The 25,059-nt window shown below is 42.0% G+C and overlaps 1 protein-coding gene across 14 annotated transcripts in view; it reads right to left on the minus strand.

The window, feature by feature from the left end:
* The window catches only part of DMD (dystrophin), a 2,022,811-nt gene that overhangs the window by 343,780 nt on the left and 1,653,972 nt on the right, over positions 1-25,059 (minus strand). For 13 of the 14 annotated variants that reach the window (XM_047843142.1, XM_047843144.1, XM_047843153.1 and 10 more), the window contains 2 exons: positions 21,364-21,536; positions 10,266-10,422 (listed from right to left, as the gene is read on the minus strand). In XM_047843142.1, coding sequence (XP_047699098.1) covers positions 10,266-10,422; positions 21,364-21,536 — 330 coding nt within the window. Of the gene's footprint in view, positions 1-10,265; positions 10,423-21,363; positions 21,537-22,285; positions 22,358-25,059 lie in introns of those variants that run through there. The other variant, XM_047843154.1, reaches the window with a different exon arrangement.

Below are 25,059 nucleotides of genomic sequence, written 5' to 3' on the forward strand. Positions count from 1 at the left end.
CCAAATAGGGTGAATCTGACCTCAAATACCTATTAATACCATACAGAGAAGTAGCTTAGAACCACGTGTAGAGAGGATGAAGAGCGTGAGACACTGACGTGCTTGAGGGACCTCAGGGAAGAGAGGGGCGGGATGAGAGCTCTGGGCACAGGGAGTGACATTTTTGAGAGAAAAGCGATAATGCTTTCACCTAGACATGGTGGTCCTATCGCTATGGATGTGAGTAAAACCCCCCGCTTGTCCAAACACAGATCTCTTTCAACCGTGTGCAGTTTCCATGGAGCTGAATTTTATCTAAATTCCCACTGAGGTGGCAAGTCTATATTTGTGTTACTCCGACTGAAATCTCATGGAATGACTGTACGTTTTCACACTTGTCAGCAGAACCTGACAGAATCACCCTGCCAGGCGGACGGAGGTGGTGGTGAAAAGGATGTTCAAGTCTGGGATGGGCCGAAGCTGGGCTGGGTGATCTAGAACCAGGCCTAAGATCTCCCTGAGCCCTTGCGTCCTCGTTTGTAAAAATGCGGGGGGTTTACTAAACACCTTACCTAAGTTCTCGCATCCAGTTGGAATGTTCCATAAGCAAAGTGTTTAGGTTGTTTAGGCCATTGATTGGCCATAAGCCTGTTACATGGTGGCAATTTGAGACGATCTCTTCTAGACAGCATTCCTAATGATAAAAATTATAGCCATAGCTTGGCATATAGTGGATAATAAATTTTGTTGACCACAGAACACCCAGTTCGAAAACCAGAGTGTGTTATGTGGAGGCCAGTTTGATTTAGATGCAGAACATGCTTGACGGTGAAAGCCTGGGCTCATGACTTATTAGAGAAAAAATTAAATGCTGTCGATTGGGAAAAATTGAGAGCTCTTACTCTGGGCCTTTCCTTATGTGCGAGCTCCAAGGCTGAATGGAATCGTTGAGCTGCCGAGTGGATTTTCCTCAAGAGGAGGCCCTATTTGCTCTGCCTTCTTAATCCTAGAGATTCCCTCCCTGAAGGACATGTTCATGCCCCACATTAGAAGGAGATGTTCATGCTCACACATTCAGAAGTTAGAACTGCTTGGTTGGGGCTTTTCGTCCGGTCTGAAGCATTAGGTAAGGGAGGAGCGAACACTAGACAGACCCTAAAATTTGGAGTGATCTAATGGTGCCACACAGACAACAAGTGGTTCCTGAACGGGCACAGGACAAGGACATTAACACAGCCATATCTACAAATTGATCAGTGTTTTAGTTTTGTCACCCTATATGATCAGGCTGGTTTCCACATTGTTTCTGCTTTTTCTATATGCCTCCCATACTGTTTTGACTTCTGAAAAGAAAGTTGAATACATTCTGTCACCACAGTGACACTCCTCACGTAGACAGCCACCATGTTTACTGAGTCTCAAACACCTCACCAGTGTTTTATTTACTGAAGGCTGACTTAGGGAGCATCAAAGCCCAATGAACTTGAATCCAAGATCTTGGGAAGGGGCAAGATCCAGAAATGTGGTTAACTGGAGTGGCAGGAATTTTGCCTCTAAGAATCTAAGGCAAATTCATGGGGATTCATGGAAGGCAGAAATCGGAAAGAAGCAGGAAGAGAAGAACAACAAGAAAACAAAAAGACAGAGGATTCCCTTCATTTTCATCGGAAATGGCTGGTATTAGAGAAGTTCTACAAATGGAGTGTATGGAATAGAAAGGAAAGTTCCAATCATCCCGATATTTTAAAATTGCACTAAAAATGCTCAATACGAGATATAGCTCCTTAAGAAAGTTTTAAGTTAGTTCAACCCGCTACCCACAGTAGTGTTAACTCTAGGCACTAGGTCGTACAGCAGGTCCCTAGAACGTATTCCTTCTGCACAACTGAAACTTCCCATTTCATCCTCTCCCCAGCTTTCCACAACCTCCTTTCCAATTTCTACTTCTAAGAGTTTGACTACATAATCATCTTTAAGTAAGATGGAAAAAAGGTCCATTTTTGTTATCACTCCATTCCTGAATGAAAGCAAAGATAATGGATCACGGTATCAGCTACATCTCGGCTGTTGTTTCTGAGAGTCAACAACAAGAACAACCGTCTTTCGTAAGCGAGACTGAATCAGTTTCAAGCAGAGTCGAAAAATAAATGGACACACGTCAAGCCTGAAATGATTACCAAAAAAAAATCTAATTGTATTCAATGAGAAAACATTTTGGAGTGTTTAGGGGGGGACATGTGCTTAATCAACACCTTGTTGAGATTTATTTCTTTGGAAGCCTCTTAAAGTAAAAGTTGTGCTCTCTGAGATCAAGGGCATGGGTTAGAATAGAGTCCAGCCTGCTTGCAGATCTGTGATACTATGGAGGAATAGTTTAGTGCCCACGCAGCATCTGGAACAGCTGTTTGACTCTAAATCCTAGGCCTGGGCTGCTTCCAACAACCACTGGGGAAGTCACTTCCTATTGACGATAATGTTGTTAAGTTCTGAGCTGACCTTGAGAAATCACTGGTGAAAGCTCAAACTATTCCCATGGTCATTTAGAGAATTAGGTCTTAGGTTATTGAACCTAAACGCTAAGTTTTGGAAATTCCTTCTGTAGCAATAGTACAGATGAATTGACTATCAGGAGACCCCGTGACAAATTAACTTATATCCATTCCCAGGAGGCTCCGCCAGAATCTGAGATTGTCAAGTGTAAGTGGTGAATAATTTCTGAATCGTACCATTTGTCTCTATCGATATAATCTAAATATGGAAGACTTGTTTGGCTCCACATACACGGCCTCATCCGTGATCGTTTCAAAGTCTTTCCCACCTCCATAAATGGTCTCATTTCTCCACTTGTTCAAATCAGACACTTCAGAGACATCCTTGACTCTTCACTTCCTCTCACATTCCACATCCCATGTCTCTGAAGTTTTGTCAGCTCTACCCTCAAAATATATCTTGGGTCAAATAATTTGTCATCATGTCTATCCTTCCCACTCTCGGCCAAGTCATTATTATCTCCTGCCCAGATGACTTCACCGCCCTCCTAACTTTCTCCCTGCTTTCACTTTTGCTCCTCCCACTGTCCATTCTCCACAGAGCAGCCAGAGTCAACTTCTGGACACCCAAAGCCAGTTCACGTCATCCCTGCTTATGGTCCCCCAGTGGTGTCTCCTTATGCACAAAATAAAATCTACTCCAAATGGTGGCCGGCAACATGAATGCTCATCTGGCCTTTGACACTCTCTACAACCTACCATTAGCCCATCCGGTTATTCCTTGAGCGCACAAAACCTGTTCTTACATCTAGGCTTCTGCATTCACGGCTTCTTCTGCCTAAAATATTCTCCACTCAAGGTCTTTGCTCGGCTCACTCAGACCTTTGGAGGAAAAGCACCTCTGCAGGTGGGCCACTACCTCTCATTCTTTCTCTGGTCCTGTTTTGTTTACTTTTCTTGCTAGCACTGATTTGATAGGAGCCTACACGTTAATTTATTGGTTTACTACATGTTGTGCTCAGTAAAATCTGAAGGTCCGTGGGGGCAGAGTCTCGTTTTGTTCACTCCTTTATCCTCAGCCCTGGCACAGGGTAGGCCCTCAATAAATAACGACCGAGAGAATCAATAAATCCTGGGAGTCTGAGTTATGGCACAGTTTTCCCTAAAATGCCTTTTTTGGGAAAAGGAAGGACACAGAAAAAGACCAGGGGTTCATTTGAAAGTAAATGAATGTGTCAAAGCGCTCTATAAAGGCAACATCCTACACAAATATCATTTGAAGGGTGTTTTTTCCAGATGTCAGAATATTTTGACATGGTTCGAAAGAGGACTTTGGTAGGGAAGTCAATTTGTAAATTATTCGTATTTTATTTTGTTAGGATCATTAAAGAAAAGTGGCAAATCCTACATGGCTCCGTTCTCAAGTTTTGATGATGTAGCTAGTTTTCAGAAGACTCCCTCAAATGCCTAGAAATGTCGTTCTAAAAATAATTTTAAAATCTTTTCTATTCAGCATTCCTAAATAGGACTGCATAAAATATCAAACTTACACAAAAGTAGCTTACTCCATTAGGGACACAGAATAGATCCAAAAGATGTCTATTTCCAAAGTAATATCCAGATTTCTAATTGTTTTCTTGATTTAGCTGAATGTCTTGTTGTGAAGAAATTTGGAATTTTGACTTAAATTGTGAACTTTATTAGTAAAAGGTTACTTGTGAAATGTTTTATTATCTTAACATCCGTAGGCCCTGCAGCCACGTTCTCCTTATCCCCACCTGATATCGTCGAATTATATTTCCTGCTCTTTTTCTTTTTTTTTTTTTTTTTTTTTTTTTTTTTTTTTAATTTTTTTTTTTCAACATTTATTTATTTTTGGGACAGAGAGAGACAGAGCATGAACGGGGGAGGGGCAGAGAGAGAGGGAGACACAGAATCGGAAACAGGCTCCAGGCTCTGAGCCATCAGCCCAGAGCCCGACGCGGGGCTCGAACTCACGGACCGCGAGATCGTGACCTGGCTGAAGTCGGACGCTTAACCGACTGCGCCACCCAGGCGCCCCTCCTGCTCTTTTTCTTTATAAGCCTTGCTATGAGTTTATCGCTTTTATTGGCCTGTTTAAAGAATAAGCTTTTGGCCTTGTTGAGTAAAAACAAAAACAAAAACAAAACCAAACCAAAAAAAGATGTCTAGTTGTCTGTTTCTTCCAACACAGAGAGGCAGACAGTGGGGAGTAGAAATAACTAACAGTGAATTTGCAGGCGAACCAAACTTGTTCAGAAACTCTAAGAGGCCAGGTCATTGAATGTTGGAGTGAATTACCCTATCACAACCTTTTTTTGTTGTTTTTCAGAGGTGCTAGGGAACAATGCGTTTTGTTCTTTTTTTGACACAGAGCTGACTTGAATCTTAACATTCACAAATGGCACCCGAAGACATAATCTATTTCTGTGGAAAGAAAACACAGCGAACTCATCAAGCTAACACAGCTACTAAAATGTACCCAAAGGAAGCAGGCTAGCATTGATGACAGAACTAGCTTAAATAAATGTATAATCAACAACGTGATTCCAGGATAATTTTATCGAATTTCTAAACCTCTCCCTCACTTTGTGGTGACTTCTGAGGAAATCGAACATGCATAATATATGACCTGACAAATGAACAAGTAAACTACTTTATTCCAGCCTTTTCATTTGTCAACAGCATCCACACAATAATGGCTTTCTGTCCACTGTTTTAATAATGTATGTATTGATTCCCTCCATCTAAATCTTAACCAGAAAATCTTAGAAAGCTTTGAAGGTGTCCTTAACGGTCTCAAGGGAAGGAATTATAGAGATTTTTAAAGTGAAAGATGAAAGCCTAATGACAAACAATTTCATTACTACAGATGCAAACAAAAAGTCATTATGTACAGTGTTCTGATAATCAAGGGAGTTGAAGAAGCCACTGGTTTATCGCCGTTCTCCTTAGAAATTTCCCACTATGATGGGCTCCTCTAAAACTCTCTCTTCGTTAATCACAGAAGTAGACAAGTAATAAATATCACTTTAGTGACCGCTCAAGTAAAACAAAGGAAGTCAGTTTTAAAAATATATCTGGACCAGAATAATACACACTAATTGAAAACGAGTCAGTCCAGCGAGGCAAGTAATGAGGGGCCGTAAAAGCCTGGATAATGTATTCAAAAGATATAAAAATCGGTCAGTTTATATTTGCGAAGGCATATTTGAGCTTTAATTATTTATAACATATGGAGCATTATTTTATTAATCAGGTTCGAGAGCCATTCCAGCTACAGTTTGTTATGCCGCCCGGCTGGTTTGGGGAACACAGATCCATTCCCATGAGGGTGAAAATTGTTTTGGGGGGTAAGACTGCAGTCCCTAACTACCTGTGTGGAATGTCTTGGAATTTTCCCTATAAGAAAAACATGAACTCTCCATCACAGTGATTGAGAATGACTGCAGGTTTTTGCCTTAAGAGTACAAGACATACGATGCTGTGCTATCAGATTTTATCATTCATCTGCAACGATACACAAAGAAAATGTAAATTGCCTCTTCCGTAAACATCCTGATTTATATAAAAGAAAAGCGAAAAATATTTTCCTATAGTTTCGACTTCTGACATCGTAATGGGATTTGTATTCCCGTAAGAAGCGACAACCCGAGGCATTAATAATTTACAATAGATGGTAAGCAGGGGATTTGAAAAAAAGTGACACACCAAATACGCGGGGAACAAGTTTATGATGGCAAGTGACCCATCTTGATACTAAACAGTCTATATCAACAGTATTTGAATCAAGAAACCCATAAAGAGCAAGACGATTTATAATCCCGGAAATGTGGCAAAGTAAAACAAGTCTACAAATACAAAATCCGTCAAAGACTGGATCTTGACAGTTTTGTACTGATTACATTTCCTTTCTCTCTTGCTAAGTAAGTTCAGGAGATCTGATAAAGAGACACAGGTTCAAGGATTTTCCTTTTTTCTTTTTGCCAACAGGCACCAGGAGCATTACTAACTAGACAGGCATTCCATTGCTACTATAAAAGGGCTACTGCATAAATGTGACAAAACTCTGAGTAAACAGGGTGCTAAATGGTTCTCTCATCAACACTTAGGAGTGATGATGTTCTCTGAGGGAGGAGAGTGTTTTGTGACAAGAATGTTTCTTAAGGATACAAAGAGAAGCTCGTGAAAACATTGGGCCAGACCACAAGTAAAAACAGTGGGCATCAAAGTAGCTCTACACAGTACAAATGGATGCTGAATTGGGAATAAACAGAAAAATCCTGCAGTTAGGAGGGAACATCACTCGTCATTCTTCTTTCCCTGCCCTTGGTCTCAGTAAACTAAAGAAGAATGAATAAGGTTAAGATTAGATCACTGATTGGTTTGTTTCCCTTCCTCCTTCCCTTCTTCCCTTTCTTCCTCAATTCCTTTGTTTCTTTACCTATTTTGTGTCTACTCTGTACTAGGCACTTTATAAAGTGCTGGGTATAAAAATGACACCCCTCTCCCCAAAAGAAGGCTCCTTGGAGCACATGGTTTAGTGACAGTGATTGACATTAATCAAAAAATTACACATATACGTGATGACAAAGAATGTTAAGTTGCAGAGGGAAAAGTAGACTGTGTATGAGAGCATGTAGAAGAAGATCTGGTCAAATGTGGGCAACATGGAAAAGCTTGCTCGATGTCTGAGCCAAGATGTAAAGGATTATCAGATGTTAACCAGGAAATTATGAAGGCGTGGGGGTAGGTAGGAGGGGCTTCAGGCAGAGGATCAACATGTTCAAAGCACCACCTGAGAGTAACATGGAGTACTGTAGAAACCAAAAGAACATGGTGTATGGCTAGGGTCCAGAGGGCAAGAGAAAGAGCAGTAAGAAAAGAGAAGGTTGGGGCCTTGTTGAGGATTTTGGTCCTTCCCCAGTGGCACTGAGAAGCCATTAAAGAGTGTTAAGATGAGGACTGACATAATTCAGTGTATGTTTTTACATAAATCGCTCTGGCTGAAATGTAAAGACTGCATTGTAGGGTGGCCAGAGTAGACGCAGAAACATTAGGAGATATGGTCTTCTGTAACTATGGTGATGACTGCAGTAGACAGAGCCAAGAAATACTTTGGAGGTAAACTGACTCAGTGATGTACTGGGCTGGTCAATGGAACACTTGGTTTGTCATCCTGAAAAGGTGACTATAGTGGTCTTCTCTGTCGTTGTTTGGACAGGAGAAAGTATTTAGTTAGATTCTCCAAGTTTGGGGGGTTTTGCAGATGGCACCCACAAAAAGATAATAAAGCACAGGATCTTACCATCTTGGGGAAGAGTTATTAAAATGTCTTATGATTGAACCTAAGTTAGATTCGGAGGGAGGTGAAGAGAGAGGAGTAGTGGAACGCACGTATAAAACACAGAGTTACCAACGGGCTGGAAGTCCTGAGAAGTTAAAGAAAGGTGACAGATGGGTATCTGAACAAGCACACCAGCCAAGTGGGGATTAATTCACTTCCGTCTGGTGCACGTTACCCATAACTCTAGCATCGCTGTCTCCCCAAAGCGTGTTACTGGTCATGAGATTCTGGCGTAAGAGGGCTGAGCATGAGTACTAACATTTCACCACTGTTAGCAAGTCATTAAAGCCAATAACCTGGGACACTGAGGAAGTATTTATAATAAGATGCTGGCTAGTAGGCACTGTGGAAACTTGGATCACATTCTTCATCTCATAGCTGAAGAACAAAGGAACAATCTCAATCTAACTTACAGAGGAAGGTGACTAGAGTCTGTCCTGACGGCTAGTGCACTTGTCCGATGATTCAACTTTGGTTTCTAGAAGTAGACTGGAATTACACCTTTGGTAGAAATTCTGTCTCATTTCTTTATATCATATAAATGCATTCGATTTAAAATGCCCTTCTGTCTCAATGAATGCTCTTCTACACACACACCAGCGTGTTTGGACTATTTATTCAAAGGCAGAACATTTTGAAAAACGTCACTATTATATCTCACTCTACCACAAAGCTAATTTAGTGTTCTGGATCTTAGGAAGGGGAATTGCTAAAGGAGAAACTGTCAGTTTCCTTGGCAATTGTTTTTGGCAAAGACTCCTGGATCTCCCCTCATGTCTTCTTCCCTTTGAGCAATCGTCTATATCCTCTTCTCTGGAATAATAGAAATCCTTGACTTTTCTTGAAGATGCTACCTTTGGCTATGTCTCCACAGAGATCTTTCTTTAAGTGTTGAACATACAGAAGTGACACCATTTAATCAAGCTTTGGTTGTCGGGTAGTCATTTACTTGGTTTGCTATTCATTTCTGTTCTTGTGCCTTTTATTCTCCTTTCAAAAACACTTCTCAGCATCCAGTGTATGCCAGACACTTTGCTAGCTACTAGGGTCTTGGAGGTGAGCAAGACCAAATCTCTGACTTCCCCACTCAGTGCCTAATAGAGAAAACAGAAATACGACAAAGAGCAAAAGAAAACAAAAACAGTGAGAAACAATCAATCACTGTTGGAGGATGCTAGTGAATGAATAACTTGCTATTCTGAAGGCTGGTAAAGTATCCTGCTTCTCGTATATGAACTGCATACTGCGTGCCCAAAGAGTAGATGAATGAACCCCCCCCCCCCCCCCGCCGTAGGAGTATTCTGGCTAATAAACGAAGAGGAAATGATAGAAATAGGTAATTATCACATTCCAACCCCAGCCATTGGTCATGGACAGCTGCCCAAATCACACACACAAAAGAGAAAACAAGACCTTACATACCTCCTGATGATGGAGGAGTACACTACCATCTCTGAAGCAGTCTTCCCAAAAGTGTCAAGCCTGAATAGGATCAAGCCTATTGAACTGCAGTGTTCAATATGGTGGCCACTAGGCGATCAAGCCCATTGAACTGTACTTACCGTTCAATACGGTAGCCACTGGGCACAACCGGCTACTGTGTGCTCGAAAGGTAGCTAGTGTGAATCGAGTTGTGCTGCAACTGTACATTTTTATGTTGTCTGTTGACATAGCCGTATTTATTGTTGTGTAGTTATGCAAGGTGCAACCGTTAGAGCGAACTGGGTGAAGCCTAGAGGGAAACTGTACTATTTTTGTAACTCACTGGCAATCTATAGTTATTTCAAAAATAAAAGTTTTAAAAAATGTGTTTCAGAGACAAATTGGCCACAGGCAATGTGTGAAGCTTATTTTAATTCTTATTGAAACAAAAAACATGTTAAAACATTTGAGACACATATATGTTAAGAGTGGAAATTTGAATAATGCCCGATAGTCATTAGAATAAAATTTAAAACGCATTATAGTAGCAATGTGGTCACATTTAAAGAGTGGAAACTTATCTTTTGAGATACTTTCTCAGTTGTTTATGAGTTAAACGATCCACGCTTGATATTTATCTCAAAATAATAGAGAACCGGTAGAGGTCTAGAAGAAGTAAGATGGGGCATGAGCTGATAACTGTTTGAAGTCTTGATGGATTCGTGGCTGTTCACTAGAGGATTCTGCCTCCTTTGTATATGTTTAATATTTTCCCTAACACAATGTTTTTAAAAATCGCGAACAGAGATGGGCAATTTCTTAAAGGATATTGTTAATGTGGGCGCTTTTGACATTTAAAATAATAATGGCTTGGATTATTTATAATTGACTCCTGGATCGGCAGAGTGAAAACAATTTCTAGTCAGCTCAGTTTCAACCCAAACTCATTTTAAGAGAGTCCCTGAATGCTCACTCTGTGCAAGGCACTAGTCTTAAAAATGTCCTACCCTGTGTACATCGTTCTGCTTCTGAACTGCTGGAAAATCGCCTCCCATCGGTGCCTGCCGGCTTAACTCGTCATCTTTCAGCTGTAGCCACACCAGAAGCTCCTGAAGAGAGAGGTGCAGACGCTTCCACTGGTCAGAACTGGCTTCCAAATGAGACCTGAAGAACAGCAGGAACAAAGGAGGTCAAAACATCTAGAATGGTAACGAACGATTTCAATAATCCCATTAAAGGCACAGTGGTTTGGTTAGCTCCATAGTACATAATATACCCACTGTGAACCATACAGCAGTCCTCAATAAAAATCTAGCTCTGTGCTTTTGCGAGCCATAATGGGGGCATTTTGAGGGCAATTTTGAGGGAAGACAGTGTTTAGCTGTACATTTATTGCCACATGCAGAATGCTGAGACTTTCGGCATGAAATATACACCGGAATGGATTGCTTTTCCACAGCGTTGCAGTCAATGATTCTTAATGTTTCTGGTAGAAAAAATTTTGCTCCCAGTGACTAATATAAACCACTCGGTTTTCAAGTGACTCATGCTCGTACTGGAATTCTTTCGGCTTTGAGAAATGGAAAGGTCTCTCCCCACATTTTGACTTTTCCATTTCTACACCCTAGGCAGCCTCTTCCATTGACTCCTTCCATCTGGCATCTGTTCCTTTCTGCTCCTCTTCCCATATGCTTCTCCTTTTCCTCCACCCTTCTTTATTCGCGTGCACCTGGGATTTGTTTTCACCAAGTCTCAACATTTTCCGCTTTGTTTCCTTTGTGTAAAATGTACCGAGACAACTCACGTGGAAAAGTAAAATCAGACATTTGCCTGAAAGCCTGCCCTGAACATGAATAATTTAGGCAGGAGAATGAGTGCTTTACCATCAACTGTATTTAGAACATGTTAAGCCATAGAAGCCACTTAAGAATATACAAATGAACGATCTGTGCTATAAAACCCACACTTCACTTGAGGATGAGAAGCTAAATTAACCAAATAAATCATCATCCAGAAAACAAAGAAGAAGCGAGGAATGTTAACAGAGCTCTATCCTCAGGTAAATCAAGAATTAGGCTGCATTACTCATATATTATCAGCAATTACTAATTAATTCATAAAAATTAATGCTGTCTATAACACAAGCATAATATAGTCTCCAACGCTGCAAAGATTGAAGTGTAAAGCAACCAGGTGGAAAAACATTTCCCTTTGCTGTTTGATAACTTAGCCTGACATTTCAAATACAATTCTCCTGCTGGTCTTAGTCAAACAGAATCACCAAAGAGTGGCTATGTACTGAAATTAAATTGTTCCAAACTTGCCGAGGGATCATTTTCTTGAGGAAGGACGATACTTACAAGTCTTTAAAATGTGCAGATACAGTGACCCACAAGCTTAAATGCAAAAATCGCGTACTAGGGAAGTAACTGGAAAATCATGCAAAGATATAGGTAGAAAAGTGTTATTTGCAGCATCACTTAGGATTGACACAAGGTAGGAACAACTTAAATATCCCATACTAGGGAAGAGATTACATATATAACGGTTAAGTCTTACAATGCAATGTCCACAGCCTATGCATCCTATGCACTGTCCAATGCGATGACATCAGCATATATTAAGGGATATGGAAAAGATCACCCCGTCAGTTGCTGAGGGAGAAAGTAGGTTACAAAAATGTCTACAATCGATTTTTCTAAAACGTTTGTGTATGTTGATCTATTTTTGTACACACACTTGACTCCGGCATGAAAAAATTCTGGAATGCCAACCCGTTTATCTCCCCGAGGTAGATTTAGAGGTGGTTTATTCCCTCAGCTTTCTACTTCTCCAAATGGTCAGAACCGTCTTTCCATTATGAGCAATGTAAACATTGTGTCTGGAAAAACAGGAAGGCCTTTCCATCAGAGAAATTAAGTGGTTCAAGACTCTAAGGGCATTATTATCTAATAAACAAATCACCAAATACCATAAATGCCATGAATTAAATGTAATAGTGCAGACTGCATATAGGGGTAGAGGTAAGTCCTTTTCCGTTTCTCTTCCCTTTCCCTTTCAATGATTCCTTTTCCATGAGAAGCCCAAGCGAGAATTCCCCATGCAAGATTTTCGCTGTTTAATGGCACCCGATGACCACTGCTTACAGGGACGCCCTGGGGTGTCCGGAATTTGCAGCCTGGTCCCCTTGAAGGGGGAGCGAGGCGGTCAAGCAGGACGTGTGGGGAGTTAGGTGGAGGGAGGTCCAGTCCAGACGTGGAAGCGCGGCATGGAAAAGAAGAGGCTCTGAGGAAATAAAGCAGTACTGAGTGTCGCTAGGTCCCAATAAGGCCTTGGGAGTAGGAAGAGGGGAAGGTGAGGAAGAATGTAGAGAGGCCTAATGCCTGCTCCCTCTGTCTGGTAGAGGAAATAAAATATCCCCCTGGTGGAGAGGTCTGGAGGAGGATAAAGTCGCTGAAGAGCCAAGCCAAGGCACCGCCACAGGCCCCCAGGGGCTGCTTCATTTACATAAGGCGGGGCTACAACCAGGGTCTAGGTACAATGGTGCTGACTAATCATTAACAGGTCAATGAAACCCTTTGTGTCCCCAGGGGAAAAAATAGCTCTGGGACCCAGGGAATTTACTTCTAAAGGATCTAAGAGGAGCTTCAGGGCATGAGATGGGGAGATGGTTAAGAGCCCGGAAGCAGGACAGTCAAGGCAGTTAATGGAGGAGGGGAAAAAGGACCTGCGATGGGGGGAGAAAAGGCTGCCTTGTATCTAGAGTGCGGAGTTAGGTCTAACATTTGGGAACGTCTGATCACCTTCACTCCGTATCAAATGACTGTTTCTTTCCCTTGCTGGGTCTGGAGAGCGGTGACACAAATGTAACCAAAAGTTTCATAAAGGACAAGGGATGCTGGGTAAAGGAGGGAGAGGAGAAAAGCAGTCAGATTATGGCTCCTGAATGAAAACCACGCTTACGAAGGTATCCAATTAAAGCCATGGTTCTCAAACTTCAGGGTGCATAAAACCACGTGAGTAGCTTGTTTCAGGTCTAGACTCCCAGGTTCCACCTCCAGACTTTCTGTACTTTTAAAGAGAGCCTTCACAACACAGCAGGTGAACTCCAGGGCCATTCTTTAAGAAAGAACGTTTCTTTTTTTAATGTTTTATTTATTTTTAAGACAGAGAGAGACAGAGCATGAGTGGGGGAGGGGCAGAGAGAGAGGGGAGAGACAGAATCTGAAGCAGGCTCCAGGCTCTGAGCTGTCGGCACAGAGCCCGACGTGGGGCTCGAACTCACGGACTGTGAGATCATGACCTGAGCCGAAGTCGGACGCTCAACCGACTGAGCCACCCAGGCGCCCCAGTTTAGAAAGGGTTTCTTAAAGTAGTTCCTGCATGTCCTAAACGTTACTTCTTGGTCTCCACGGGGCAAAGGTGGCATTTGTCAGTGACATGATTTTGAAGGCGATCTAAATGCAATGACACACCAAGAGCTCACAAAACATTTTCTGTGGCCATGCTAAGCTTGTGAAGGGTTTTCGAGACACATTTCTAGCGCAATCGCTGAAAGCAGCTGCCCTGTTTTGATTTTCGAGATTGCATACCAAATAGTTCTAAATGATTAACCTACGTTTGTATTGGGAATGTCTCTTCGGAAACTGTTTCTTTCTATTTGTAATGACTCTTTTTCCCCCTTCCAGGTTTTATCCTAGGCTGTTAGGGCTGGAAGGAACCTGAGAAATTCTCGTCAAGCCTCTTGTTTTGCAAATGTGCAAACTGAGATGCAAAGGCTCAAAGACGGCAGCTGAAGCTTGTAGCTGGAGCTATTGTGTTTAGACACGGGAAGTAGAAATTGCAAACTCTCCTAATGTGAAGAAATCTTTAACCTTAGTGGTTTTCACCAAATGCTTGGATCCCCGAGCCAAAAGATTTCCTGCCAATTAGCAAATATACTCTATTTACCTCTACCTACTCAACAGAAAATAAAAGTGGAGGTTTGAAGGGGCATGCTTAAGCTTCAACCATTTTCTATTAATCTTTATTAGTGAAGACAAGAGCTTAGGGGCTACTAGCTTTTAACAAGGCGCATGTTGGTCTTTAATAAGCAGATAACTTCCACCATTTGGAAGGTTTGGGTAAAATGCAGAACCTTTAGGTGTGTTGGGATGTAATGCTCGTCTTTAAGGAAGTCTTCAGTATCAGCGTACTAAGAATTATAGGGGCTGCTTAAGTGGTTGTGATTTCTCTAGATACAAATATTTCAAGTATGATTGCGTTAATGCCTAGTTGGAAATTCTTAACAAAACTTTACTCTGAAAGGCATGGATTCTTTTTAACGTTTATTTTTTTTTGAGAGAGAGACAGAGAGAGACAGAGACAGAGTGTGAGCGGGTGAGGGGCAGAGAGAGAGGGAGACACAGAATCCAAAACAGGCTCCGGGCTCCGAGCTGTCAGCACGGAGCCTGACACGGGGCTCGAACTCATGAACTGTGAGATCGTGGCCTGAGCCGAAGTCGGATGCTTAACCGACTGAGCCCCCCAGGCGCCCCTGAAAGGCATGTATTCTTAAAGAAAAATGTGTTACATTGGATTCATTTTTCACTTTGACTTTCTTTATTTAAAAAAAAAACTATTTATTTTGAGAGAGAGAGAGACAGGGCGTGTGTGCACGAGTAGGGGGCGGGGTGCAGAGAGAGAGAGGAGAAGGAATTGCAAGCAGGCTCTGTCCTGTCAGTGCAGAGCCCGATGTGGGACTCAATCTCACGGACCATGAGATCATGACCTGAGCTGAAATGCAGACTCAGATGCTTAACTGACTGAGCCACCCGCGGGCTTTGACTTCCTTTATAAAACTAATGATGTACCCCTGTGTATGTTGGGCACCCTTGTGTAATCAGATAGCACTTAAGCATATAGAAAGAAAAGGTAAGAAGGCAGAAATAATAAGGAATCGTAGACATAAAACGGGAGCTGTGGAACTTTAAATGAAGAGAGAGAATTACACTCAAAGAGAAGTAAACTTTCTTGTTTCTTTTGGGTCCAGCTTGGCCATGAACTCCAACCTTCACACATAATTAACATTTCAAGAGTAAGAGAAAGAAGGTCAGGAATAGTCAATGTCCAAGTTGCATTTTTTCTCAAAAGTAGAAAGACTATGTTACCTTTGCTCTTTCTTTATTCTCCATTATAGACAAACCTCTGAACTCTTCTAACTTTTAGTGCCGATGTCTCTCTAAGAGCTTTATTGCTGCTGTGGACTATATAATGTTGGCATTCTCACCTTTCAAATTAGCATTCAGAATTCCATAAGAGTGAGTATTCGTATCTAACATTTACAAGTTTTTCTCCCAGGTCAAAAAAAACTCGCAGAATGTAAATTTTGCTGAAATTACATTGATAACAAACGTGCTTCTCATAGTTAATAGTATATACAATAACCTTGACAATATAATCTGGTGACAGAATGAACTGAAATCTTCATATGTAGTTCTTAAGGAAAAAACAGTCACCTGACCACTTCCCAAATTATTAATATTTTCAAAATTAAAATGCAAGGTTGTGGATATAGAATATTCTAGAATGAGAAACACTTCTTTGACTAATCACAATTCAGGTGTTGGATACTGTCATCAATAACTGTGTGTGTGTGTGTGTGTGTGAGAGAGAGAGAGAGAGAAAGAGAGAGAAAACGTGCACATACATGTATGTATGCATGCAAGTAAAAATTGTTTATTTCATTTTTATCCCACCTAAAACAGTTAGTATTTTCTTTCGTTCTATGGCACTCAACTATCTCTGAGTGTTTACTTCTCATACCTTTTGGATAAAATGCGACGTGATAATGCATATGGAACAGATGGCATATACTTTCCTTGAACTAATTTATGAGATGGTATTATACAATTTCAATTAAAGTATTCATTTGTCTCCAAGACATCTTATTTGCTTTCTCTTACACCATATCTTCGAACTTCATCAGTTCTATTTAAAATATAAGAAAACCAATGTAGAAAATGTCAATAACTTGCCTAGGTTCATCAAAAGTAACTGCAGAAATAAAAATAATAGATTTGTAGAATTGCTAGGGAAATTGAAGAGTCTATCCATGCCTCTGATCAAATTTTCTCATTTCAGTGAGGCAGAATATCGAAGTCGGAAGCAGTTCAGTGACATGTTCGGGATTATATGCTAGGAAGTTAGTAACAGAGCTGGAAGAGAAGGTAGGTGGCCCAAATGGTGGTCTGGGACTCCTTTTATTCTACCTCACCAACTCATTTAGAGCTTGGATAGATTATCTAGACAGAAAGTCAATAAGGAAACAGTGGCTTTGAATGACACATTAGACCAGATGGATTTAACAGATACATACAGAACATTCTACCCCCAAACAGCAGAATACACATTCTTTTTCAAGTGTACGTGAAAAGTCTCCAGGCTAGATCACGTGATAACCCACATAACAAGTTTTAATAAATTTTAGAAGACCAAAATCATATCAAACGTCTTTTCTGACCACAACAGGATGAAACTAGCCATCAGTCCCAAGGAAACAGTTGCAAGAAACACAAACACGTGGAGGCTACACAACATATTAAACAACCAATAGGTCAATGAAAAAATCACAGAGGAAGCCAAATGAAAATGAGGACAAATGAAAATGAAAACACATTGGTTCAAAAGCTTTGGAACGCAGCAAAAGCGGTTCTAAGAGGGATGTTTATAGGGATCCAGGCCTACCTCAAGAAGCAAGAAGACTCTCAAATCAACAATTTGATCGGACACTGAAAGGAAGTAGTAAAAGAACAAATGAAGCTCAAAGTTACTAGAAGGTAGGAAATACTAACAATCAGGGCAGGGGTGAATGAAATAGACGCTTGAAAACAAGAGAAAATCCCGACGAGCCTAAGAGCTGCTTTTGTCAAAGGACAAACAAAATTGATCAACCTTTAGTCAGACTCCACACACAAAAAAGGAGGAGGACTCAGACAAAATCAGAAATGAAAGAGAAGTTGCAACGGACATCACAGAAATATAAAGGATTGGTTACAAAAGATGACTACAGAAATTATATGCCAATGAACTGGACAATCGAGAAGAAATGGACAAAGTCCTAGAAGCATACAATCTTCCAAGACTGAATGGAGAAGAAATAGAAAATGTGAACAGACCAATTCCTAGTAATGAAGTGGAATCAGTAATCAAAAAACTCCCAACAAAGTCCAGGACTAGATGAATTCTGGTCACAGGTGAATTCTACCAAATATGGAAAGGAGGGTTAATACCTATCCTTCTCAAAGTATCCCCCCCCCACCCCCAGCCAAAGAGTAGAGCTTGGAGTTTTCCTATTTATCTAATTTAGCTGGAAGCAGCAAGCAGAGCCCTATCAAACAACTCAAGAATACTTAAAGGAATGTGCCATTTAGCACAAAGGAGAACGGCGCAGGGACGACCTGGTCGTAAAGGAACGGTCAGAGAGGGAAATATTCATTATGAGGTCTGGATGAAAATGTGGAGGCTGAGAGGAGGGGTCTGTTCTAAGTGTGAGGACCAGCAAATGTCCCTGGGCATATGAGCGAGGGAAAAAATTGGTGGAGAGCAGGAACGGGGTTAAACAGCAGAATCTTCTTGGCTGAGAGGAGCCATTCTCCACGCTGGAGAATAACTACATTGCTGCTTGGGGAGGAAGGAACTGGGAGGCTGGGGAAGAGGAGGAAAGGAAGGGACTGTCAGGGTCTTATCGGGCATCGTTGGTAGAGTGGAGGGTCTACCAGATTCTGGCGACGAGACATAAATGTCACGAGAGCAATGACTTTTCTCTGGCCTGTTTCGATCAGTCATACCTTCAGTGCCTAGAAGAGTGCCAAGTACACAGAAAAGACTCGGGAAATATTTGTTGAATGAAAAAAAAAATGAATGAATGAGTAAAATACGAGCACCTGCAAGACTGAAGTTCTTGAGCACGGGAATAACGTGATAGAAATGTCCGAGGAAGAATATTTTTGTCAATGTGTGACGGATGGTATCAGTGTGTAAAGGCACACAGACAAATCGATCAATAGAGTGTCATGATGGAGACTTACGTAAGAATCGTGATCAGAGGAAGAGAAAAGACACAGGGCAGAAGGAAGATACAGGGAGGGAAAGGGACATGATAAGGACTTGGATCTGGAAGCACAAGGGTACCTCTTATGAGCCAAGGGAATGCAAACGGATGCTGCAAACTCCTTTGGATTCCAAACTGGTGATGGGGATTCGGGAACGCCCTTGTTGGGACGAGCGCCGGGTGATGCATGGAAGTGTCGAGTCACTGTGGTGCACACCTGAAACTAACACCACCCGCTATGCTAACTGGAATTTAAATAAAAACCTAAAAAAACGCGCACCTGTGTAGTTAGATACTAACGTTTCTCTCTTCGGAAATGGAAAAATGGCTCTCGGAATCCCTCATAAAACAACGAACCAACTGTAATGTTTTTGGTAGGAGGCTGTGTTACCGCTTGGGCAAATACAGGGGCTGTTTTTCCAGGGTATCTTTGGAACTATTTTTGAGTTGTGGCGACTTTTCACTCTAAAATAATGCTGATGGAGGAACCGACTAGATTCACAAAGCCGGCTTATAAGTGTCATGAATGGTTCTGTGTCTAACTCTTCTAGCATTCATCTATCCGATTTCATAACCATCCCAAATTACTGCCTCTGCTGGGTTGCTTTCACTGAACCCTGCCATTCAGGATGGACGGACTGATACCCTTATTTCAACCAAGGGTCAGGAAAGAGACCGAATCACTTTGACGTGATCAACTGTTTCTTCGTTTTTTGTGAGTGTTCATAACACAAAACCATTGATGTGAATATGTAAATTCTAGGACTCGTGGCACCTTCGATAAGCCAAGGTAACTGTTTCCTCCTTGATTAATGACAGCAAGAATTAAACTGCAGTGCCTGGCATATGGGAAATTGCTGAGAACGAAGAGCCCATATTTTGGCCGACACGCTCTTCGCCGCTTTCGATTCTCCTTTTATTTCATCAAGTTCACACGAAGGAGAGAAAAGGCACCGAGTGATGTTCAGAACAATTAGAGCACCTTTCTTTTTCCTTCCTGTGAAAAAGAGTAACTTTCTTTCCTTTTACTTTATCTACCAATATCTTCCCCATTTTACGTATTTCATTCCCTTTTAATGATAGATGTTATGAAAGTGGCCTTTGTCATTACACACACCGACCTCTCCTCGAGTCTAAGGGACAGACGGAGAATGGAGTCTCACTGTCTTTGAAAATGCCACTGCCCACTGTTGTTCCCAACTCTGCCTCAATACATCGATACAAACTTCATGGACCGAAGCGGGAGATCGAAATGAGTGTCTTAGAGGCTGGGGCACAATCTTGGAGGGGGGGAACCTTATGAATACAAATAAATCCTGGGGCGCCTGGGTGGCTCAGGTTAAGCGTCTGACTCGTGATTTCAGTTCAGGCCATGATCTCCGTTTGTGAGTTTGAGCCCTGCATCGGGCTCTGCACTGAAAGTCCGGAGCCTGCTTGGGATTCTCTCTCTCTCCCTCCCTCTCTGCCCCTACCCCATTCTCACTTTCTCTCTCTCTCCCTCTGAACATAAATAAATAAACTTGAAAATAAATCCTTTCCTACTCATAGAAATGTCTGTTGCCCTATTCCATCCTTTAATTTATTATGTATCTATGTGCAAAAGTTAGGTGAGGCTTACCTTTTCCTTTCTGCTTTATACCTCACGGTATTACTACACTGATGGTAAAAAGCTCAGACTCTGGAGCCGGATGCCCTGTCTTCAATTTTGGATCTGTCACTTACTAACTAAATGACCTTAGGAAAATTATTTAGCCCCTCTGGACCGACCGCACTTTCTTCAGATACAAAGACAGAATAATAACAAAGTCTATCACTTACTGCTGCTGAGAGCATTCAACGGGTCAAGAAATATAAAGTGCCCAGGACACCGCGTGATATGTGACGCACTGGGTGTTGGCTGCTGTCATTAGTAGCGTTTCGCATTATAAGTACAGGATTTTACGAGAGTGCTTTTGAATTACTAAACTTCGGGGAAATTTCCCCTCTTTAGAGAAGCAAATAGGCTGTCTGTCCAAAGTTTGGCCGATTGAGAAGAACTATAAAGGAGAAAAAGAAACCTCCACTCTGTCATCTCATAACCTAGGGGTAGCACCTCCTCCCAGGGTTTAGCACATTCCCTTCCATCTACCGTGAAGTCCGTCCGTCTCCCTCTGCCACCCTCTGCTACCACCCCTCTTCCAGACACAGAAGAAAGCACAAAATATTTGTATAAAGACATGTGAAATTGGGACACACAAGTGATCAGAAAGCAGGAAACCTGACGCGCGCTCCTTGCATTTCCCGTGTCATTTATGCGACACGGGGCGTCGCACTTAACTGTCCCCTCTTTTTGCGCTGCCACTGAACTGTCTCACAATGGGTGTAGCAAGAGCTCCCCTCTGTGCTCTTTCCAACAACGCTGAGGTGCGTCCACCAGCTTCTCAGGAGAATGGGCAACTGTGCAAAAGGGGAGAGTGAAGAACAACTAAAGGCTTAGGCTACGGAGGATGTGGCGAGAAAATGTGAGAGGGAGCAGAAGACCAGAAGTGTCTACAATTCCTCCGTAGCGGCAGGAGCTATGGAAAGGTCTCCTCTAAAGTGTTAATTACAAGGCATTCTGGTATTTAAGGGATGTCCTCTGTTATGCATTTAGAGTAAAGCCCAAGAATCACATGATAAACACACGCTAATTTTCTCACTTTTTGTATAATCCTGTAGTAAGCCAAGAGAGAACTCTATCAAATTAGGATAGCTGTGTTCCTCATTTAAATTCACTCTAATGTCTTAATATGCATCTCTCCCATGGTTATAAAACCTCACCATTCTAATCTGATCTGAACCCTCAAGTATCAATCGGCTCCATAGCAAGCAAATGAATGATTCATTTATTCAAAATAAAATGAATCATTCCGAAAATGGGTGATTTACATAAACATATGAGATATTAGCTACTCGAGTTAGGAAAATGAGGCCAGTCTCCCCATTTCAATTCATTTCTGGCTTTTTTTTTTTTTTTACCCCTGATGTGCTCCTACCTAATGTTGAGAGACTTCTTCCGAAGCTCACTCCACTTGAAGTTCATGGTATCCAAACGTCTTTGCAACAGGGCTGCGTCATCAGAACCTTCCAGGGATCTCAGGACTTTCTGGCCATTTTCATCCAGGTTGTGATAGATATCTGTGTGAGCTTCGATTTCTCCTTGGAGGTCCTACGAGACGGCAGGAAGAAGAACATGCACAGAGTTACCAAGCGAAAGAGATCGGCTAAATGTGATTTGGGAGGAGTGTAAAAAATGATTCGTTCACAAGACACTTGAACTGGGTCAACTAACAAGACGACGCACCCCCAACTTCCTCTTCTTGTTGTATTATCTCTTCGTGTTATTATGGAGATCGGAAGTGGGCATCTTATTAGGTATAATCAATTTATTCCTTGACATTATAAATTGGAACATTATATATCTGCAACTTTACACGTTTCCTAAGTTACATCGACTAGTCTGCAGACAAAAGAGAGTGTTTTCTGGAAGTGATAAGAAATAAAATTCCATGACAAAGTGCACCCCAGGGCCGATCATTTCATTACACTATGGGTTAAGTCATATTTTCCATGCACATAAGTAATCTGTAGAGTTGATTCTGACCATAAAAGCATGGAGAGACTAATAAACAAGGTTGTACTCGGTCCGCAGCACCAGCACGTTAATGGGATTCTATCATAGGAGAGCATCTTCTTGACAATGCACATTAAGTTCACCTTGGCATTACAGCATCACACATTTATTATAGCGTCATACATTTATTAGTAAGATTTCCCACTTAAACTACCGTCGTATTTTTAGGCTTGACAGGTAGAAAGCCCACAGGACCTTGAGAAGCGTTATGATAAGAGATTACACATTCAACCTCATTTGTATATACACAGATCAAGAAAATTATCATAGTAGAAGAATCTGACCTTTACATGGTATGTCTTCCTGTGTAACATTTTCAGCTTGAACCGGGGACTACAGCACTGATCGTGTTGCATAGCAATCCTGAGAAAACCCAGCGACTGAAAGAGCCCTGCTTTAAAATGCCAACTTTGCTTACATTCTGTTGACAGAATGAATTTCAGAGCACAGGCCTCACCAGTCAATAATAATAAACAGCCACTTTGTACTCCTCACTAAACGGTGGCCAGGCCTGTGGGTGTGGGAGGGACCTCAGAGAGGAGGCCTGGAATATGCAACTGACAGTTTATATGAAACAGCCAACTTTTCTTATCATTTTGCCATTATAAGCCAGAGACATTAGAAATTCATTTTCTATATGTGTTTCCCTCCTTGTTCCCAACAGAACGGTCAAAGCCAAAGGAACATTCCTTAGAGAGCTGCCGGGTACCAGCATTCCTTTCTGCCCACACAATGAATGGAGCCTTTGTCCATTATCTGACTTGCTTTGAGAGATTTGTATGCTTCTGTTCAACAAGTTTAAAAATTCATTCTGAAGCTCCGAACAATTGGATTGATCTGTGTAACTAGAAACTTTTTTTTTTTTTTCTGCTCTCTCTTTCTAAAATGGAATGAAATGGCTCTTCTGAAGTGAGGGGGGATGTGAGAGCAAGTCACGGACTCTTAGATGCCGACTTTGGAATGTTGAGAAGTAAGGTGGATGGACAATGAATGTCCCTGTCACTATTTCTGGAAGTCACGAGGTGGCGGTGGGGGGGTGGGGGTATGGATAGAAGCACATCCAAAGTTGAAAGAAGGGAAAGAGTCCAACAGATCGAGCAGCATCTATCTCTATCCCATCAAAGAACAGGCTTGGGCCGCAAGGAAATTGCCTGATTTCGAGACCAGCTTACGTGGTGGAAAGCTGGTATTGGGCTTCCTGCGGGATGGGGTTTGATGAAACACGCATCTCTGTTCTTTGTTTAGGTCACAGAACGGGGCAGAACATGCCCCTGCTGAATTTGCCACTTCTTCAGGAAAAGAGAAAAGTGATGTTAATATATCTAAAGAAATCAGGGCTCAAAACCAAACAGACCCAAGTCATCCACAGAATTCTCCCCACTTCTCTCTTTTGCTTCACTTTTCCTCTTGCTGTATTTGATTCAGAACTTTGCCTCGGAGTACCCACCTAGGGGACGGACACCAAACCTTTAGTTGTTCAAGAAAATGAGGTCTGACCAATACAATCAGCTTTGTGCATCAACATGCATATAAATGATAGTTCATCTGAATTTTTAGATCCCGCGCTTAGAGCAGACACCGAAGCTCAATCGACAGTTCCTTAAGATCATGTAGATCGTGAAGTCATCAACACCTTCTTGAATAAATGAGCGATCGTCCCAAGCATAAAGAGGAAGGTGATTCGTAAGTCTGCTAATTTTCACCTTTGCTATTTCCATTATGCCACCTATAAACATCTTTGTTGTATCATCAAAAAGATAAACACATGTAAAACCGATGCACCCGTATTTATTGAGGACTGGTTATTTGTCTAGTCTTAGCACGGTGGAAAAATAAGAGGAACGCAAGAGAGAGCTCTGCCTGTATGTCTCCGGAAATCTAGCGTGTGCTTTCGAAAGAACTCCTTCATATTACCAACTAAATATTGATGGGAATTTCCGACCAAATCTCAGAGGTGTTGGGATAAAAACTGCTCCCCTTGGAAGTTCGGAAGTGGCTGAACTATAAAAGTCTTGGCACGGCCACGAGGGAGCTCCTAGCTTGCACCTCTTCTCTGGGTCACGGTGCTGGTTGAGAGTGACAAATGACACAAGAACAGTAATGGGCTTTACGGTGTGCAAAACACTCACAAAGGTAGCGCTTTGTTCTTCCTCCTGGCCCTGTGGAGTATGTGTTTTCTCTGTTTTTCCTATGAGAGCACCGAGGTGGAGAGAAATGTAACTGACTTGCCTACAGTCATGTATCTTTTAAGTATTAGAATTAGAGTTCTTTCGACTCTGGAAGCTCTTGGGCTGCCCCTCCCCGCCCCATTTGCTACGAGCAGCGCTTGTAATAGACCGTAGTTACTGAAGCTGAACGAGGCTATTCCTAACAAGGTGGGGAAAAGCAACTGTTGAGGGAAAAGCCCTTGGAAAGTGGACGTTACTGACTTCGATCAGAAATGTACCCGCATGGATTGATTTGTTCCGAACGGAAGATGGAATCCTGACCACCGTTTTCACTTCTTATTTGGCAGCTGGGACCCCCTGTGAGCAAAAACCGTTTGGGCCACAAAGGGCTCCTGCTGCAAACTCTCCTTGCGGCCGGAACAGAAATTCTCCCTTCAGTAACATCACACTAAGCAATGGCCTGACACGTCGGTATGGATGCAGCCGGTCCGTGTTCTCTCGGGACGGCAGGCTGGTAGGGAATTTGTCAAGCCACAGGACGCGGGTAGGCTGCTGGAAAACGGAGGTGAGCGTTGGTGAGGAACACAAGGCTTTTTTGAAAGGAGGTTGGCATGCTGTAATGGAGATTTTTTTTAATACGAGTGGGCAGCATGACTCCTAGGGGGGAGGAGACATTGACAGGACAGGTAGGAAGGAGGACACCTACACTTGCCTAAAACTCCCACAATGGCATTTATCTTAAGAGGAACCTTAGACTCGGGGGCCACAGAAAAGCAGGGGGCGGGTGAAGGCTCTCTTCTTTTTTTGATGGTATTCTTTAAAAAGACCAATAACTAAAGAAGAGGGAAAAATGCCCAAGGTCACACAGCTGAACAACCACGGGGCCAGAT

This window comes from Prionailurus viverrinus, chromosome X (genome assembly GCF_022837055.1).
Source record: "Prionailurus viverrinus isolate Anna chromosome X, UM_Priviv_1.0, whole genome shotgun sequence".
Taxonomy (NCBI): domain Eukaryota; kingdom Metazoa; phylum Chordata; class Mammalia; order Carnivora; family Felidae; genus Prionailurus; species Prionailurus viverrinus.